Source organism: Antechinus flavipes, chromosome 2, assembly GCF_016432865.1.
Source record: "Antechinus flavipes isolate AdamAnt ecotype Samford, QLD, Australia chromosome 2, AdamAnt_v2, whole genome shotgun sequence".
NCBI classification, from domain to species: Eukaryota; Metazoa; Chordata; class Mammalia; order Dasyuromorphia; family Dasyuridae; genus Antechinus; species Antechinus flavipes.
Window position 1 is genome coordinate 399,632,308 of NC_067399.1, and position 19,753 is coordinate 399,652,060.

Consider the following 19,753-nt stretch of genomic DNA (forward strand, 5'->3'; position numbering starts at 1 on the left):
TGGCAAACCACTCCAGTATTTCTGCCAAGAAAACCCCAGATGAGGTCACTTGGAATCAGATAGGTCTGAAACAATAGAACTTAGCTCTCCTAATAATTAGTTGTATTACCTTGAGTAAATTATGTGCTTCTCATATCTGGACCTGTTTTCTTCTTAAAGTGAATCATTATTTACAAAGCTTTCTCTAGCTCTAAAATTCTATGCCATTTCCTTTTTTAAAAAATCCATCTTACTAGCCTGACAATTACTTTAATAATGGCTTCTCAATCAAATATGATAGGCATATCAACATAGCAGCAAGTAATAAAGGAAATTGTTAATAGCCACACAAGTAACATCTTTTCTATGAACTTTTTTCTAATTATTCCAGTTCATGTTGATTCCCTATTCTAGTTACTCTTTCATTTTCAAATTATTGAATATTGTCCCATTATTTTTCTTTACATAGCAATATAGTACTTTATTAAAATGGTATTACATTTCCATGGACTTGTGATCTCATTTCTTTGTGTATTTATTTGCTCTAGCACTCATAGGTGATTCTCGTCCATGTCCCTCCATAAATGTCAAAGATTTAGCTACCCAATAATCCTGAAGGTCATATTCTTGACTTCATTCTTTTAGGCAGCAATCCTCAAACTACGGCCTGCGGGCCTGATGCGGCAGCTGAGGATGATTATCCCCCTCACCCAGAGCTATGAAGTTCATTTAAAGGCCCACAAAACAAAGTTTTGTTTTTACTATGGTCCGGCCCTCCAACAGTCTGAGGGACAGTGAACTGGCCCCCTATTTAAAAAGTTTGAGGGATTCATTTGTCTAGTGAAGCTTTTGAAATGTACCTCTGTTATCTCTTTCTCTGTGTCAATACAATAGTATAAAACTTTACTATACATAAGTATAGTTTTGTTCACTAATAGTGAACCTTGAGTGAAGTCTGATTTTGAGCTTATCATTTTTAACAACGAAAACATCTTTTAAAATGAAACTAGTATTTGCATACTTTTTTTTTTTTTTTTTTTGCTGAAGCAATTGGGTTTAAGTGAATTGCCCAGGGGGCACACAGCTAGGAAGTATTAAGTGTTTGACATCAAATTTGAACTCAGGTCCTCCCGACTCAGGGCTGGTGCTCTATCCAGTGGGCCACCTAGCTGCCCCTTATATACATTTTTAAGAGAAAATGGAATTGTGAAACACAAGTTTTAAGGAAAAGAAAAAAAAAATGGTAGCACAAGAGTGTGTTAACAATCCTGTACAAATTCACATGTCATCTAGACATCTATGTAACCAATTTACATTGTCTTGTTGACATGTTAACGAATGTTTTGAATCCCACTATGGTGGCAGAGAGTTGATTATTTGTATTTCTGTTCCTACCTAAGACTACCTTGTATTTTGTACATTTTTAGCACTCAGTTTAATCACAGGAATAAAAAAAAAAAAACTGTGTGGGTATGATTGAAAATACATTTGAAACATGAAAACTAAGTTTCTTTTCTCAAATCTACACTCTTTTTGTAAAATAGTGACTCAGCTATAATGGTTTTAATTATCATTTTCAAGCAGATGGTTCCAAGATCTATCTATCCCCAGGGTCTCTCTGGAGCTTCAGTCACACATCACTGACTGCCTATTGATATATCTCAAACTAGAGACATCTCAAACTGAACATTAGACTTTCCTATTTTCTATCCAAGGCACTAATCGATCTTATAAGAATCCCTGCAGCTTTTAAAGAGCTGGCCTAAAACCCACAAGACTTAAATTCAAGTCCTGAATGCCAGTCTTATCCTCTCAGTGTTCTGGGCAATTTTCTAAGAACACAAATTATAGAGAAGATCCTAATTTGCACTGATAGGATTTTCCTCATCTGGGAGATCTTTACACCAATAAAATCACAAGTCTAGTCACTATCTCAATGGAGAATAGTCAACAAACACTTTTTAAGAAAGTATCTACCTGTCCCACGCATAAAGCTGAGCCTCCCGGTAATTGTAAGGGAATACAAAGGCTGCCAGTGGCTTCAACACCAAACAGTTGTTTAACCTTACAATATTTAATTTTCCTCATTCTCCAAAATCCTAAAGCCTGTCAGTCACTCCTCTGACATTTAATCATGCACTTTGTTTAACTTTTCTGTGTGGATGTCATGCCTATTACGTAAGCTTTCTGAAGGCAGGGAATACTTCTTTCTCCTCACACTATTCTAGTTTTGAACAATCTGGATAGCAGGTGCTCAAAAAATGCTCCAGGAGGCCTCAAAACTTTCAAGCTAAATAGCCCGGGATTCCCTACCGTTTCTGAAGGAGCTTACCAGCGGCTCCCAAGCCCAGTGCCAAGGGAACACGACCCGGAGCAGGGGATTTGGTGAGGCTCCGTAAAGAGAGGGCGGGGGTAGCCCCATCTTCTCATCTGGGAAATTCCGTGTACTCCCAAACCAACATTTATTAAGCGCCTACAGAGGGCTAAGCGTGGGGGCCACAAGAACAAAAACAAACTCTGGCCCTGCCCTCGAGGAGATTCCATTCTCCCGAATTTAGGCCTTATGGCCCGCAGGTTTTGCAGTCTCCACGGAGAAGCTCCCTCTCGGGTTCGGCGGCCCGGCGAGACTGGAGAGATAGTAGTGAAGGCCCAGCGCGTGCCCGAAGAGATCGCGTATAGAGGGGGCGCTAAAGCCTACTCTTTGCAAGGCCCTGATGTTTGCGACAGGCCGGAACTCGAGACATTTCAAAGACCCCGGCTCTCTTTCCTTATCGGACTAGGAGTTTAACCCTAGCTGGGAGGAAGGCCCACCCACTGAGAGCGGGAGCCACTAACACTACAGACTAAAGGCCGCCACCCTAGGCCCTTCATAACTTGCCCCTCCCCCACCTTGGCGGGCCTGAGAAGCGAATCATCAGCAAGTTGGCGCATGCGCAACAGGCAAGATAGTAAGCGGATGGGCACGAAGTTCAATATTCGCGGTAAAGCGCAAGCGCAGAAAGGGCGTGGGGGGTCTTGGTGGGGGAAGGGTTGGGAAGGACTGTGGCCAAAGCGCACGCGCGCGAGATTCCTGTGGCGGGAGGAGGTTGGCGCTCGTGGAACTACGCTTGCGCACAAGCGTTGTGTGACGCAAGGGGGCGGAGACTGGAGCTCTTCTGCGCGTGCGCAGAGCGTGCTCAAAGGGGTTTATCTAGGATGCGCAGGCGCTCAGCGGTCATTTCTTCGTAGCCACGCCGAAGTCAAGTATCGAGGTGAGCACCGGTCGGCTCTCACCCAACCTCCGTCGCCCGCGGGAACGGCACTTCTCTCTGGACCTCTATCGGCCTGGTCCCCGTCGGCACTCTGGGGGGAGCGCGGCGCGTTGTGGGCTGCGGTTCGGGTCGGCCGGAGCTTGTCGGCGCCTCCGAGGCCTGCGGGCCGAGGCGACTCCATTGTGTGCGGAGCAGGAGGAGGCGGAGCGGAAGCAGCCGCCGCCATTTCCTCGGCCGCCCGCCCGCCGGAGAGAGGCTCGGCCGGCGCGGCCCCGGAGGCGCGGGCGACCGGTTTTGGGGGCGCGGCGGATGGTTGGGGTGGTTGGTATAGTGGGGACGAAGGACGGGTTACCGGTTGTGAATCCCCGCTTGGCGCGGGGGCGCGAACGGCTGGGAACGCGGGTGAGGGGGGGTGAGGGGCGGGGCGAGGTCCTACCCGGGAGGCGGGGGGAGGGACCCTTTCCTCACCCCCGGCCCTCGCTTCGCAGCCGCCGCCTCTGACTGAACAAGATGATGCTGAGCACCGAAGGCGGAGAAGGCTTCGTGGTGAAGGTCCGGGGCTTGCCCTGGTCCTGTTCGGCCGATGAAGTCCAACGCTTCTTCTCGGGTAAGCGGGCGGGGGTGGGGCGGGGTGTAAGATGGGGGAAAGTGAGAGCGCGCCTTTGGGCGGCGGCGGCCGCGCGCGTTGGCCTCGCGTCCGCGTAGGCCTCGTGCCCGCGTAGGCAGCAGGTCGACGGGCGGGGGAGGGGGGGCCGCGTGGTCCTAGGCTGCCGCGCGCTCCTGGCGGCCCCCTGGCGGGGGAGCGGCCGCTTGCTGCAAGTCTCGCGCTGCTGCTTGGGGGGAGGGGGTGGAAGTTGGTTTCGCTTTGCGTCATTACACAATGGAAATTGCGAAACGACCGCAGCTTGCTTACGGGAAGTGGATTGGAGGGGCCGTGTTTGCATTAGCAAAAGACTTACCCACCTCCCTCCTTGGATCCTTATGGTTCTTATCCTTCTGCTAAAGGAGGGCTGCTTGGAAATGCATCTATTGCTTTGACAAGAATTGAATGTCTCCTGATAAACATTTGACTGTCTCCTACATAGCAAAAGTATCGTGGAAAGGCTGGTATGATTTTTTGTATAGGACAGATGAAGGCCGTGCATTTTTCCTTTGGAAAGTAACCTCAGTTTATGATTCAAAGTTAGAGACTTGAAATGTTGAGAATGGATATTTAAAGGACTTAAAAAAGGGAAGCTGTGAGAGGAGTCGATTTGGAAATAGATTTGGTTCCTTAAGTTGTCAGTGGTTTATTACTTGGCATTAGTAAAATCTTGGAGAAGTATGGGAAGATGAAGCTTTTACGTAGCCTGTTCAATGAAACTATTATGGATACATAAAAATAAGCTGTTTAGCCATTTATAAGGTGGGTCAATAATTTCATGCTTGTACTGTTACTATGTGAAGTTATAGTATTCCTGCTGCTTGATGTACTGAATGGTAAGTCAAGAATGTTTCACTTGGTATTTATATCTTGGTAAAGAGGAATAAGTATTTTACCCTTCCCCCCAAAAAAATTAATTTGAGGCTGGGTGGTGTGCTTGGCATGCAGTCACAAAGTTGATTTTTTAATTTATATTTTTTTAGTAATAGGAGATGAAATGTCTGAAGTTGTAAAAATTTGTTAAGGATTTTAAAACCCCCTAAAACTTGCGATTTAGCTATTCTGATATCTTTCACTTTGAAAATTTTTAAAGTTATAAATTGTCATAATGTCGTATTCAGAATAATTTTGCTTCCAGTAACAATATGGGTATCTAATACCAAGTTTTAAAAGTCCTAGTTGTAGGGAGTAGCAGGACCTAACCCAAATAGTTAGATATATTAACTGTGAGTAACAATTGGTTTCTTCACAGAATGCAAAATTCAAAATGGGGCATCAGGCATTCGGTTCATCTATACCCGAGAAGGCAGACCAAGTGGAGAAGCATTTGTTGAACTTGAATCAGAAGATGAAGTCAAATTGGCACTGAAAAAAGACAGAGAAACAATGGGACACAGATATGTTGAAGGTTTGATTTATGTTGACATAGTAAAAGTGTTAAGTGTGTAGATTTTACCCCCCTTTCTGAATTTTAGGTAATTGACCGCATGGAAATGGTCATCTAAGTGAGTTTTTGGCACCTCCTAGTTTACCTAAAAATAAGGAAATCTTGCTCATTCTAACATTCCGAAATTGACTAATTCTAAGCACCTCTTACAGTATTCAAGTCAAACAACGTTGAAATGGATTGGGTGTTGAAGCATACTGGTCCAAATAGTCCTGATACTGCCAATGATGGCTTTGTACGCCTTAGAGGACTCCCATTTGGCTGTAGCAAGGAAGAAATTGTTCAGTTTTTTTCAGGTATGTAGTAGTGCTTGTCATTGGACAGTGCATTCTGGCTAGTTCAAGTAATTGGAGTTATTTAGATGTACTTGTTTGGACAAGTTGAAATTTTTAAACACTGAATGCTCTTCTCTCTGGTTTAGAAGTTCAGGGACTTTCAAATAATTTAAGCCCATAAATTAGACTACCTTAAAGCTGGAAAACAACTTGGATTCTAAATATCACTAAATTTTTAATTTTTTTTATACTTGGTGTTGTAGTTTAAAGTAGATATTTAGATGCTAGAGGATTGTCCTCAACAGCTTAACTTCTTTCTACACATTTGCTGTTCAGCATAGTACCTCAAGTTTATAAGGTAAGATGCACTTATCACCATGACTAGACTGATGTACTTTAATTTTAACTAACACTCTTCCTGCTGTTATTCATTATTGTAAAATGACACTGCCGGTGTCATGGGACCAAAGTTAAACTCCTTTATGTTCTCTGGAGCAATACTATGGAGCCTCTTCCAAGGAAAACCTGATTATAGCCTGGTAATTGTAGGCTACTAGCATTGCAAGTTGCCTGTCTTAAGTAAGATTGCAGAGGAATAATTTGCAGGTACTGTTTTAAATTCTTACCAATTGCTGATTTTTGAAAAATGCTGTCCCTGTTTACTTAAGATAGGGAAAATGCTCACTGAGGTAATGTTTTGGGCCTAAACTAATTGAATGTCTAACACAATTCTGATGTGATTTGCATGAGTATTATTCATTGAAAAGTTTGTAATAGAAATGTTTTTAAGTTTTTGAAAAATTTGACTAGTTGTTTCTAGGTCTAGAATGCAATATTAAAGATGGAGGGCTTTTGTGGTTTAATAGTATATAAGTATTAATTTCAATCATTTAATAGCATATTTGATAACAATATTTGAATCCTAGTCATTGTTTTTGACTAATGTTCAAATATCTTATTAGAATGAAAATTTGAATGCCATTTGTCACTTAATGTAATTTCATATCTTACTCCTAGGAAAGTGTTTTTAAGACTTTTTGTAATCTTGGAAATGTATCCACGAACTGGAAATTCCATCTTTGAAAACCTTTTAAGTGTTATCTTACAATTAAGAACATAAAAATTGCATGATTGTCTTAGATCAGTTGTGTTTTAAAAGTCAGGTTATTTGATCAGTTTTGTGATCTTGCAATGTTTTTATTTCATCATTGTATGTGTACCTAAATATGCAAAAATTGTCTTGAAAACTGAAGTTCCACTTAGCTTATTTGTAATATTTAATTTAAAGGAAAGAAGACATGTTGGCAAAACTTGTTAGTGTGTGAAACTTGATTAGCTTACTGTCATTCTATCTTGTGTAATTCTCAGCAATGAGAATGTGTTGAAAATATATAAACTGTTGTCAGTTTAATACATCCCCTATCAGCAAGTAAACTGTATATTTGTTTGCATCATATTTTTGTGCCACAGGGTGTTTTAACAATAGTAAACTTATATGGAACTTCATGTCAGTGCATATTTGAGTACTTAAAGTTAAAAGCATACCATTCGCCTAAAATATTTACAATTCTGGTGTATTTAAAGCTATAAGAAGAATCATTTCTGGGCTTGTGATGTTAATATTGCCCCCCTACTGGGGTTATTTGTCCTTGGGTTGAAGGGTTGGAAATCGTGCCAAATGGGATAACATTGCCGGTGGACTTCCAGGGGAGGAGTACGGGGGAGGCCTTCGTGCAGTTTGCTTCACAGGAAATAGCTGAAAAGGCTCTAAAGAAACACAAGGAAAGAATAGGGCACAGGTGGGGATGGATGGTTGGTTGGATACGTCACTTTTCTTATGGTAAATGATAATTAAATCCATATTCTCTCTGCTTAAAAGGAAATGTATCTATTTCCTAGTCCTAGTTAATAATTAAAATGTTAAAAACTGTTAAGTTACTATCAGATGCTAAAGTTACATGCAAAAATTTTCCAATGCCATATTTATATAGACACAAAAGCTTACAGTTAAATTATTCCCATTCAGTAAGATGCATTTGCCAATTAAGGTTCTTAATTTCTATAAGTAACCATAAGTCCATGGAGTCGAGAGACTATGGCTTTAAAAAAATTTAGTGTAAACAATTGCTTTAGCTCAATATCTAGTAAATTAATATTACCATAAGAAAATGTGATAACTTTCTGAACTTGTTTTATAAAGTTGAAATGCCACAAACTTTCTTGCTGTATATAAACTTGCATTGTAACGTTAAGCATAGCTTTCAAGAAATTGTCACAAAAGGTTTTATTCAATTTTGCTTGTGACTATTTTTCATTGAAGCATGCGCTTACCTATGCTGATTCTTACTAAGAAGCATAGGATATGTGGGGTACTTGTTAAAGGCAAAGTAACTGTAGCATTGAGCTAGAATGTTGGTGAAGGCTGGCTTTTTAGCTCACTTGTTACGCATTGCCAGTTAATTCAAATGTTGAAATGTTGAGAGTTGAGTGGAATTCATTCCCTCCTAAAACATTTTACTTTTATATAAATACTCCTCTCCCACCCTTAAGGTTGGGCAACAGTAGTTTTGTTTTGTTTTTTGTTTTTTTTTTAAAGGAGGAGTTTAATTTTTCCCCTCTAAAAATGACGTTTTTATAGTCAAGAGTAAAATCTGGTCATTGCCTATGCAAATGTAAAGAAATCTGGCTTTTTAAAGTATTTTGTCAGTTTCATGGCTATGACTAGAATATTGTCTTGTGTAATTATACTTGTGCATGAGATGAAGGACTCACTAGTTTTCTATGTGAACAATGTTGTAGGTATATTGAAATCTTCAAGAGCAGCCGGGCAGAAGTTCGCACTCATTATGATCCTCCTCGAAAGCTAATGGCTATGCAGCGGCCAGGTCCTTATGACAGACCTGGGGCTGGCAGAGGCTATAACAGCATTGGTAGAGGAGCTGGGTTTGAAAGAATGAGGCGAGGTGCTTATGGTGGAGGTATGTGTACCTAAGAAATAAGATACCCCTTTTTAAAAAAAAAGCTTCCTGTTAAATAATGACTCTTCCCCATTAACCATTTCAGGGTATGGAGGCTATGATGACTACAATGGATATAATGATGGATATGGCTTTGGGTCGGATAGATTTGGAAGAGGTAAGGTAAGAATTGTACTTCAAAGCTGGAGGATACTTACACTTTTTTAAATCTAGACCTAAATTACTGTTTTTCAGGAATGTCTGATCATAGATATGGAGATGGTGGGTCCACTTTCCAGAGTACAACAGGCCATTGTGTGCACATGAGAGGATTACCTTACAGAGCTACTGAAAATGATATTTACAATGTAAGTTTCTCAGGTTAACTTGCAAATTAGTTTTAATGTGTATATGTTTATATATCTGACATTAAAGAACTGAAGGATTTTTCTAGAAAGTAATCTTTTAAAATGAGAGCATAACCTGATTCTTTTTATGCCCAGTTTTTCTCACCACTCAATCCTGTTCGAGTACACATTGAAATTGGACCTGATGGCAGAGTGACTGGAGAAGCGGATGTTGAGTTTGCTACTCATGAAGATGCTGTGGCAGCTATGTCAAAAGACAAAGCAAATATGCGTGAGTCTATTGGACTTTTTGTATCCCAGGAAATTTAAAGCATGCACAACAAAATCATTTGCCTTGTGATCGTTAGTTAAGAAAGTATGAAGTTTTTGTCATCTTGATTTCTATTACTTGGCTTGGTGTACACAGAGTAGTTTCAAATAGTTTTTAGGGAATTGAACAGTTTAATTATAAATTATAATAGAAGAGTATAAATTTTAGCATTAATAAAAAGCCAGGAGGGTTAATTTAGGCTGCATATTTATATTTAATATTAAAATTAATTTTAAGAAAAACTTGCATAGTAAGTAATCTTTCAAACCTTTTTCTCATTTCAGAGCACAGATATGTAGAACTCTTCTTGAATTCTACAGCAGGAGCAAGCGGTGGTGCTTACGGTAGCCAAATGCTAGGAGGCATGGGTTTGTGTAAATATCACTTTAGTGTCTTTTTTTTAAGCTAACCTTGTATGCCTTTTCTCTCATTTCAGAACACAGATATGTAGAACTCTTCTTGAATTCTACAGCAGGAGCAAGCGGTGGTGCTTATGGTAGCCAAATGATGGGAGGCATGGGCTTGTGTAAATATCGCTAGTTTTTTTAAAAAACAAAACATTTATATTTAAGTCAATTATATTTAAGTTAAGTTATTTGTTTAGTTTACATTTAATTGAGTTTAGTGTAACCTTAGGTCAGGTCCTTTGGAAGGCTATTCCTTCCATTCAGATGGGCTATGAAGTTAATTTATAATAAGACTTAAGTTTTTAGTGAAGTAGTAAAATTTACAGATTAGAGAGTAAATTGTTTGTATTTGGGGGAGGGGGGGAGGGAATTGTAAATAACATAACTTAGAGAGCCTAGTCTTGACTAATGTCAGTAAAAAAGGACCTGGCAATAAAACATAAAACGAAGTACCTTGTTAGAAAATGAAGGGGGATGTATGGTGCCCAATTTTACCTGAAGTAAAGGATGTTATTTCATTATTTGCATCCATTAAATTAGTAATATAAAAAGAATCTAAGAAAAGCAGCTTTGTAATAATGCCTCTACTTTATTGAGTCCTGTGGATCTATTTTACACTGTGCATATAGTGGAGGAGTAAAATGCTGTTTAAAAATAGTTTTAAGAATTACTCTAGAACAGGATTGGTTATAGGACAAGTGGTCAACTCTGGAAGACCATGTAGATTTAGAAGTGCAAGCCAGGTACCACCAGGTACCACATGGCCTTGGAAACAAGAACCTAATGTTTTCTTAACTTAACAGCAAACCAGTCCAGTTACGGTGGTCCAGCTAGCCAGCAGCTGAGTGGGGGTTATGGAGGAGGCTACGGTGGTCAAAGCAGCATGAGCGGATATGGTAAGCATGTTTTTAATTGTGGTTTAAATTTTTTAAGGCAGGCATGTTTATAGCTGGGGGGAGGGGAAATATGCAGGTTCCTTTTTGAAATTGGGCATATATGATAGCCGGGTTGGTTGTTTGCTTTGGTGGTGGTGGGACAATGGTGGTGGGAGGAATAAATGCTGAGCATAATTGCTTTATTAAAATTTTGAGAAATGAGCATTGGGGGAAGTGTTTCATAAATGGCACCTAGTAGTAACTGATCATAACTTGCTGTCGAGCCAGAAAATGTTATCTGCCTCCATTAAGAATAAAAATTGTGCCTTTTGTGATTTTTTTTTTTTTAATTTTAAGTTTTTAAACTTTTTTTTATTAGTAACTTAACTATTCTAGGTGGGATAATTAAATGGTAGACTGGCGGTTGGGTTTAAGATCATATTTTCTAGACAGTTAAACTAGGATTGGTTTTGGTTTATTTTCAATTGGTCTAAAGAATGGTGATTTTGGTATTATAGTCTTACCCTACAAAATCCTTTTGCAGACCAAGTTTTACAGGAAAACTCCAGTGATTTTCAATCAAACATTGCATAGGTAAATATTTTCTCAAAAAATCTAATTTAAATTCCCAATAGCAAATATTTTTTTTTTTTATCTGTTGTAATAACACTTTCTATAGCAGTCAATGGCTCTGACTTTAACTCCATGGAGGCTGCCATTTTGGGCACAGTGAGTTGCCATTAGTCCAACTGTGTAGTCTCACTTCCTGCCCACCATGAATAGGAAAAGCAAGAGACTTCCCCCTGTGCTCCCTATTCATATGCCATTCAATTAACATTGTGAATGTTTTACGTTAAATTTTTTAAATGCCTGTTTAGCTTTAAAATCATTGTGAAAGTAATTTTGCAATTTTTGAAAAACACTAGTTTTCCTTTAAACTTAAATTTTTAATCCTTAAAGATCCATTAAAATGGTAGCACAGGAGTATGGCAAGTTGGTACAGCAGTGAAGGGGTTAACGGAGGCCTGTTTGGAGTAAGGGTCCCCCTATCCCAAACATGTTTCTCTCTCCACATAAAACAGCAGCCATTGTGCACTACAAACAAATTTTATTTATTTTTGTGATACTGTTTTAACGTGGCTGGTACTTTGAAATGGCTATTAACTTTTCCCCACGTGTATCTCTTTTCAGGGAGCCAAGGAGCGATGAACAGCAGCTACTACAGTAGCGGGAGCCGTGCATCTATGGGAGTGAACGGAATGGGAGGGATGTCTGGCATGTCCAGTATGAGTGGTGGATGGGGAATGTAATCCTGATCACTGACTCTTGGTCAACTTTTTTTTTAAAGAAAAAACAAACAAAAACGAAGTTTAACAGTTTTGCAATACAAGCTTGTGATTTATGCTTACTGTAAGTGAAATCAGGATTGTTTTAAAAACTTCAGGTTCAGTATTTTTGAACACAGAAAACATTCATCTAGGATGTAATAACCAAGTTGAGTAAAGACTATAACTGTTAAACAATTTCAGCTTTTCTCAAGGTAGTTATGTTGTAGGAGTGTACTTAAGCAGTAAGCGTATTTAGGTTAAAGCAGTTTCAATTATGTTAAATGTTGCTCTTATACCACATTACATGGAACACTGTTTGAGATGCATGTTGGGAGACATGCTTTTTTGTAAAACAAATATAGGAGCTGTGTCTGCGATTCAAAAGTGAAACATTTGGCATGTTTGTTCTAGTTTATTTCGTTTACTATCCTGTAAGGCACGTACGTTTTAAGCTTTTTTTTTTTTTTTTTTTTAAGTTAATGGGGACAATTTTGAGACGCAATACGGATACTTTAGGATTTGGTCTTGGTGTTTGTATTAAATTCTGAGGCCTTGATTTAAATCTTTCATTGTATTGTGATTTCCTTTTAGGTGTATTGCGCTAAGTGAAACTTGTTAAATAAATCTTCCTTTCAAAAACTGGAATACATATTGTCCTTACTTTTAACAGTGTCATTATTTGGCACTGTTTCTTAAGCCAACTGTTCACTGTGCATGTTAGGTTTCCTCACCATTACCTGTTGAAGTGATTGAGTGACCTTTGTTTAATATATCAATTCCCTACTTAAAAAGAAAAAAGCACAGGTTACCTTCAGAACCCTGAAAACTACCTAGTATTTGGAATTATATTTGCTTAAGAATTTGGGACTGTCACCAAAGTTAGCTGGGTGCCTGGTGGTGTCTAGTGGGGGAAGAGGGGGGAAACAGGACATGAGTGCCAAAAGGAGTTGAATGGACTTGGCAATCTACCTGCAGAGAGATCCGGAAGTGAGACTGAAACTGCCTGGTTAGTCAATAGAGCTGTTTCAGTCTGGGGCAATGGTAATTGGGAGTGTGTGCTATGTGCCTTTGAATATGCATATATCAGGTTTTCTAGAAAAGTCATTTTATGGCAGGACATCTTTATTAATAGGACTTAATTTATGAACAAACATTTGAAAATAATTTTACAAAATTATGTAGGATATAAAAGTGTATGGAGTTTTTACGTTGTCTTGGATTGGAATGACGGCTAACCCAAGTGTTTAAGGGGTATAGTGTTTACTGCAGATAGGTAGTTAGCTAGGAATGTTTGTGCCAAAGTTCTCTAGTTGATGTGTAGAGAAAGCTAAAGCTATGATAGTTAAAGTGTAATAAATACCTTAAGTTAGACTCATGACAGCCCCATTTGGTTTTATCCTAACTTTACATTAATTATAATTTTGAGATCAAGAAGCCAAGCTTTTTTTTTTTTTTAAAACTACAAAGGAAGAAGAGGGGTTTGCCTTAACTATTGACAAATTTCTGTATAATTGTACCTTTCAAAGCTTATAAGGAGCAACTGTAGTGAAAGATAGTAAAAGCTTAGGGTTTTGAGTATGTTGCACATAGCATTCCACTTGCTTGTGGTTTAAAATTTAGGCCTTGGGAAATCCAACCTTAGTGGAAGCAGATTTTTGGTGTTATAGTAGATATGCTTTGGCTAATTAAGGAAAAGGGCTTTCTTGTTAAACAAAAATAGAAGACTTAGCATTTTCTGTATCAGTAAATGCTCAAGGTGGGGGAATTTACAGCTGACTCCTATATACAGGTTCCTAAAGTCCCAAATATGGATCTATTGTTTAGTTTATTTGAGTCAATTAAAGGTTTTAGTCTCAAAAGTGTTGGGATCAACATTGATGAATTAAGACAAATAAGATTTCATTTCTAAATGTTAACATCTACCTGCCAGTTTCTTCCTTAACATTAAGAATGTTTCCAGTTAACTGCTAAATCCAGTGATATTTTTTCTTGTCATTTTATTTAGACCTAGCTTTTGACATGTGACCACCACTTCCTGGATGTGAAACTGCTCTTGGTCCTTGTCTGATGGTTACTTCTCTCTTTGCTTTGCTAAGGTATACTGGCTGATAACTGTATTTTGCTTCAAAACTTTACTACATCTGCAATTTCTCACTTTTGTTTCATAGAATTCCTTTGCTTCTTGAGCAGCATAGTTTTAGTTTTTCTCTAATCCTTCAGAAGCCTTGTGTTATTAGCTCTTGAATAAAAATCAAAAGTAAAAATGGATGAGACCCTAAGTCTAATCCGCATCTATCAGTGATTTAATAACCTTGTTTTCAAAGGCTAGTGTGGTGATCTCAAGACAGTATAAAATGAGAGTCAGTTTTGAGACTTTTACCCACTTGGCACTTTGGGGCCAAGAAAGGTCATTACCTCTTAAGACAAATAATGCAAATCGGTCTTGTATGTTGGACAATTGGCTTCCTCCTCACACTGTTCTTTCTGTAGTGCTTTCAAGGTTAAATAGTCCATATATCACACACACACACACCATACAATTTTAGGATAGATTTAATTAGGACTGAATACATTGATAGTACACAATTGGTGTTGCTTTTCTTAATTTCATCCTTAGTGCCAAATAATTTTTGCAGATTTTGACATGTCTGAAACGGAAGACATTACGTTTTCCAAGTTTTTAAAATGGGGACTAGTTTTAAAATCCTTCTCCCTCCCCCCCATCCCAAATGTCCAACCATGTTGCTGCTGTTTCTATCTAGACCTCTCTGGGTCTTAACTTAGAAGTTTCCACTGTTACCCCCCTCACCCCGTCAATATGACACCTTCCACAGAAAAGGTATACAGTGTTCTAAAAACACCTAACCATGTCACCCACCACTAAAACTCAAGTTGTATCCCCACTGCCTTCAGAATAAAATGCAAACTTGGCTGAGCATTTTAAAAATCCCTTTCTAACACATGAGCCTGTCTACTTGGGCTTCTGGATCTCCTACAGGGCAGGCGTTTTTCTTACCAAGACTACAACCTCTTTCTGACTCCAGGTCCACCACCCTATCCACTGGTCTAACTATTACTTCCTTTGCATGTATTAGGTGCTAATAAAAGTTGAAATGAATTAAACCAAAAACTTGCTGGTCCCCAGTATTTAAAACCAAAGGTCAATTTATAATTTCTGTGCTAGCTGGGATATAGTAAGATGAAATAAAACTGACATTTCTTGCCTCCCGGCCTTTTCAGCATATCCTTTCTATGATCCTACCATTAGTTTAAAACTCAAGCTTTCAGGAAGTTGTTTCAGAATCATCCTCATCAAGTTGTATCTTATAAATTCACTTTTGAATGAGTCTGCTAACTGACTCTTTTAAGTTTGGGTCACAGTGAAGAAATTAGTGACAAGCCAGAAAATAGGCAGGCTTTGGAAAAGGACGAGTTCAGTCTCAAAATTGTTGAGTTCGAGGTGCTAGGTAAAATTAACAGATTCAAGAAGATGCACACTTTTTGGGAGTCTTAATATGGCTGCTTATAGTTGAAGGAACAAGGATTAAGCCTAGGACTAAAACCAGAATGAAGAAACCATTGTTCAAACCATGAGGGCCAGATGAAGAGTGTCAGTATTTGTCAATGAAGTCAGTGATGTCAAGACTTTTAAAATTTGGATTTGACATTCAGGAAATTATTGGTGACTCTAGAGAGTTTTTCAGTACTTGCTAAGGACAGAAGGCATCAGAGAGCTGAGGAATGAGTGGGAGATGAGGCAGCACCAGCAGAAATGCGTTAATGCATATCCTGTATTATGAACATAACAGTGGTTCATTAACATGATTTCTCTTGGTACTGTGTAAATTGTTAAAAACTCTTGTCCCCTCAGTGGATAAAGGATAGAGCACTGGGCCTTGGAGTCAAGAGGACCAGAGTTCAAATGTGGTACCAGATACTGTGACCAGTCACAACTTTGCCTCCTTTTGCTCATGTGTAAAATGAACTGGAGAAGGAAATGGCAAACCATTACAGTAACTTTGCCAAGAAAACCCCAAGACTGAAACGAATTAAACTTGGTTGTAGCTTTTGGTAAAATTTCTATATTAATCCTCACCTAGGTAAGGAACCACATGAGGTTAAACTTTGGGGTCTTAGTTCCTGGTAGCTTTATCTGTTAATACCCAAGTGCTGCTGTGTTCCCATCGTCTTTCCAAAGCGAAATTAAAACTGAATAGGAAAGAAAAACATCAAATCGGAGGGACTAGAAGTGCCATCAGTCATGGTTTTTTAGTCATTCTACATACATGAATGTAATCAGAGTTGGGCAAGCTTGGAAAAGAAAAGTGGCTTAGTGAAAGATCCGTGGTCTGGAAAATCCCTTCTCTGGGCTTTAAGTTTTGTAGTTTATATGTTGTGCACGCTTAAAACAACAAATCAAAAGCTTTTATTGTATCTCGTGGGCATGAGAAGCAAATCTTGATGTTTATTGTAAGTTCAAAGGAAGGAAATTTCAGTTTTTTGGAGACACATGAATCAGAAAACTTTCAAAGATGAAAAAAATTTGTAGATGTACATAGTCTCAATGTTGATTATTTTACATGTGAAAAATTACAGTAACAAAATCTTGAGATTCACTGTGCAGAAAAAAAACATTCTGGAGGACCAAAGTCAAGAGAGAACAAAGGAGAAATAAAATTTAAATAGAGAAAATAATTTTAGACCATAAAAAGCACACCAATATTTCAGTACATTAAAGAACAATTAACATTAAAGTATATGAAGTGCTGTTAATGAACCCTTTTCTTTCTGCTCTCATGAAACCCCCTTGTAAATCAGTAACGTAACAGATTGCATTAACAATAAGCACAATATAAGACTTTCCTTTGCCCTTTTTCAGAATGAAAGAACAGTTTACTGCCAGGAATGTTTATAACGATCAGAAAAACTGCAAAATTCACATTTCCAAGCTTGTTACAGGGAGGCAGGAACTCATTTACTCTAGCTAACATAAGGACTTTTCAGCATTCGTGATCCCTAGGAAGAATTGGATGAATATCTCTGAAGGAGGAGAGTATGGCAGGCATCACATACACGTACAGGTCTTGGGTAGGATGGCAGTGCAAGTTCATTGCTTGAACATGTGTTACAAAAGATGTGTCCACAGTTCCGACAGTGATGCTAGAGCATAGTTAAAAAAAAAAAGGCAACGCAGGTGGGTTTTATTACCTAAAACTCAGCTGCTTTACGCTTTGAAATGTACTTTAAAATTCTTTGTCATCCCAATTCATTACTACTGACCCTAGTCTACAAAAACAGGATTTGGACTTTGGAATCTTTTAAATAGCTTGTGGGAACAGAAATCAAAAGTTCCACAAAGCCCTAGGGGCTCAATGTTTATTGCCCACAAACACTCTTATTGACCCAGAGTTGAACAGCAACCAAAATTTTCTGACATTTTGTGATGGGAATCAAACCAATGGTATCCTTTAGTCAACAGGTAGTCTAAAAATGATCAAGGGATCCCATTTCTTATCCAAAGTTCAGAGATAATTTGTCTGGGTAGGACATCTTACAAACAAAACAGTCTTCTTTGAACATACTGAGCAACCAGAACGGAGGTCCCTGCAGTGCCAGAACCGAGCAATTTGGGCACGATCGCCTTTTTTCCTAATCAGGTAAAGTGATGAGATGGGCATGTGCAATGGTTCTAATGATTCAGGTAGCAGGAGTGTTTTTTACCTTTAATAAACTCTCAAGACTAGAGCCTCAGAGGGGTGGGCCCTTACCTTCCTCCGGGAGATGGAGAACTCTTTCTCACACTGTTTGCAGTACGTTGCTTCATCATCTTTTAGCCAGGTATGACCCTAAGGAGAAAGGAGCCCTAAGAATTGGATTTTTCATCTGCAGAAGGAAGCCAAACAAAGACTAGTGGCTAGAAATGCCAGTGACACTGTCATCTTGGCAGTGACATCTAAGAGCAGTTAAGAGGAGTTTAAATGCTTATCTCTTCAAACAACTGAAATTTTGGACTCTTTGGGAATGTTGTGGGTAATTTTTCTGAAAAGTTTGTGAAGGAGCATCAAGTTTGGGCTGCATTTTTCTAGCTTTGCTATTTGTTGCTTATGAGACATTGGACCTCAGGCTCTCTTCTATCTGTAAAAAGAGGAAGTACATGACCTGTTTCTCATCGCTTCAGTCTATGTAAACTTATGATGTGTATTTTTCCTGTAAAATCAGTGTATCATTTCTCCCCTCATCATGTTTCTCACATCTTTTTTTCCATTTCCATATCACTTTTTGCCTGGATCACTCTCATAATAGCATCTTAACCAGTCTTTCTGCTTCTAGTTTATTCCCTTTCCAATACATACTGTCCTCTGTGGACACGGTAATTTTACTAACACATCATTGTGCTCCCTCACGTTTACTGTATAAAGTTCAAACTCCATGGCTTGGCATTAAGGCTCCACACACTGACTCCTACACACTTTCTTCCTATCACATATCTCATACTCTAACCAAGATGGATTGTGCCAGTTATTCTTCAAATATGCCTCTCTAGTTTTCCATTTTCTGTGCCCTTTAGCTATAATCTTCCCTCTTCCTCTGTGACTTACCAAAATTCTACTGATCTTTTCAAGCTGAGCAGAAACATGTTTTCCATAGTCTTTCTCTAATCACTGTGACTCTCAATGAGGACGAGTGGGCAATAGATATAGAAACTTTCACTTTGTACATCAGTTATATTGAACCACAAAGATTTACCAAGTCACAATTTGCTAATATGCAAATACCCCTTGGTTATTCATAATCCAATACCTTCAGTGCCTTATTGACCTCTTTTATATCTTCCATCTTTAGCTTTGATCTGGGGGGGGAAAAAAAAGGCAGTTCTGACAGAAGAAAAAAAAGCTTTATCATCTCTGCTGAAATATAGAAAAAGGTTTTTGTGAAAATAAAATACCGTGAAATTAACTTTTCCCCCTTTTATTTTTTGGTCCAGAGATCCCACCATTCTCTTATTTATGTATTTGGGGTAGGTGTTTTTTTTCTCTAATTTCTAAGGGGTGATTTTAATCTATTTCTATTCCTAGTTGGTTAGGATCATTAATTTGAACAAGAATATACATTTCCAAGTACCACAAAGATGAACAATTAGAAAAAGGAAAATAAGCTAGACATACAACAATTTTATATACTAGGCCATCTGATGAAGAATATCATAGTAACTTGATGAAAGTTGGAGGAAATTAATTGTTGCTCTTTTCCTTGCCTTTGATGCCTAAGAGAGAATTGAAATCTCTATTTTTTAGTTACAGAACAAAGAGAACAAAAGTAGAAAAGGGAAAAATGAGAGGGAGAAAAAAAAGGATCTTCCAGTGTGGTGTTCTAAATGATGCTTAAGATAGTGAACTTCTACTTTACCTAGGCTGAATGACCCAGGGCAGCTAAGAATGCCTTGTTCAAGATTACAATGATTAAGGAGATCAACTGGGGATTTTGAAACTACATCTAGAGCTAGTCTAGCAGTCAGTGAGCACTTTGCATCTATACACAAATATTCCAAACTAAATGCAGGTTGGAAATCATACTTTTAAGAGCAAAGCCAAAGAAAAACATCAATAAAGTTTAAATTTCCGAAGTATATAGTTTTGATTGAAATTAAACTTCTAAAAATGTTCTTTTTTAATGAATGTCAACCTTGAGTTGAGGACAATATAACAAAATGAGCATAATACAATACTACTACCAACTTCCACTGAAAAGATTTAGCCATAACTCCCAAAGTTTGTCGTCTTAGATCTTTTCATTAATCCCAGCTTCCTACAAATGCACAATTTTGTAAATAGCCATTTTGGAGACAATTTTTCTATTATACTTGTGAATGTAAACTGGTTCTGGATTTTACCTTGATGGTGTGCTTCTCTACA

The 19,753-nt window shown here is 38.5% G+C and overlaps 2 protein-coding genes across 6 annotated transcripts in view; one reads left to right on the plus strand and one right to left on the minus strand.

The window, feature by feature from the left end:
* Positions 1–3,130: 3,130 nt before the first annotated feature.
* LOC127550100 (heterogeneous nuclear ribonucleoprotein H-like) lies at positions 3,131–12,485 on the plus strand. The gene is given in 15 exon segments (XM_051978727.1): positions 3,131–3,230; positions 3,719–3,837; positions 5,126–5,281; positions 5,473–5,616; positions 7,256–7,394; positions 8,395–8,573; positions 8,659–8,730; positions 8,787–8,920; positions 9,056–9,191; positions 9,515–9,574; positions 9,667–9,756; positions 10,441–10,533; positions 11,057–11,082; positions 11,085–11,106; positions 11,704–12,485. Coding segments are annotated over 14 exon segments (1,467 nt in total). The 5' UTR covers positions 3,131–3,230; positions 3,719–3,740; the 3' UTR covers positions 11,823–12,485.
* A 3,779-nt stretch (positions 12,486–16,264) lies between these two features.
* RUFY1 (RUN and FYVE domain containing 1) overlaps positions 16,265–19,753 on the minus strand; it is a 38,952-nt gene continuing 35,463 nt past the window's right edge. For 4 of the 5 annotated variants that reach the window (XM_051978723.1, XM_051978724.1, XM_051978726.1 and 1 more), the window contains exons 16-18: positions 18,642–18,690; positions 17,609–17,686; positions 16,265–17,000 (exon numbers count right to left, since the gene is read on the minus strand). In XM_051978723.1, coding sequence (XP_051834683.1) covers positions 16,857–17,000; positions 17,609–17,686; positions 18,642–18,690 — 271 coding nt within the window. In that variant the 3' untranslated portion in view covers positions 16,265–16,856. The remainder of the gene's footprint in view (positions 17,001–17,608; positions 17,687–18,641; positions 18,691–19,753) is intronic. The other variant, XR_007950775.1, reaches the window with a different exon arrangement.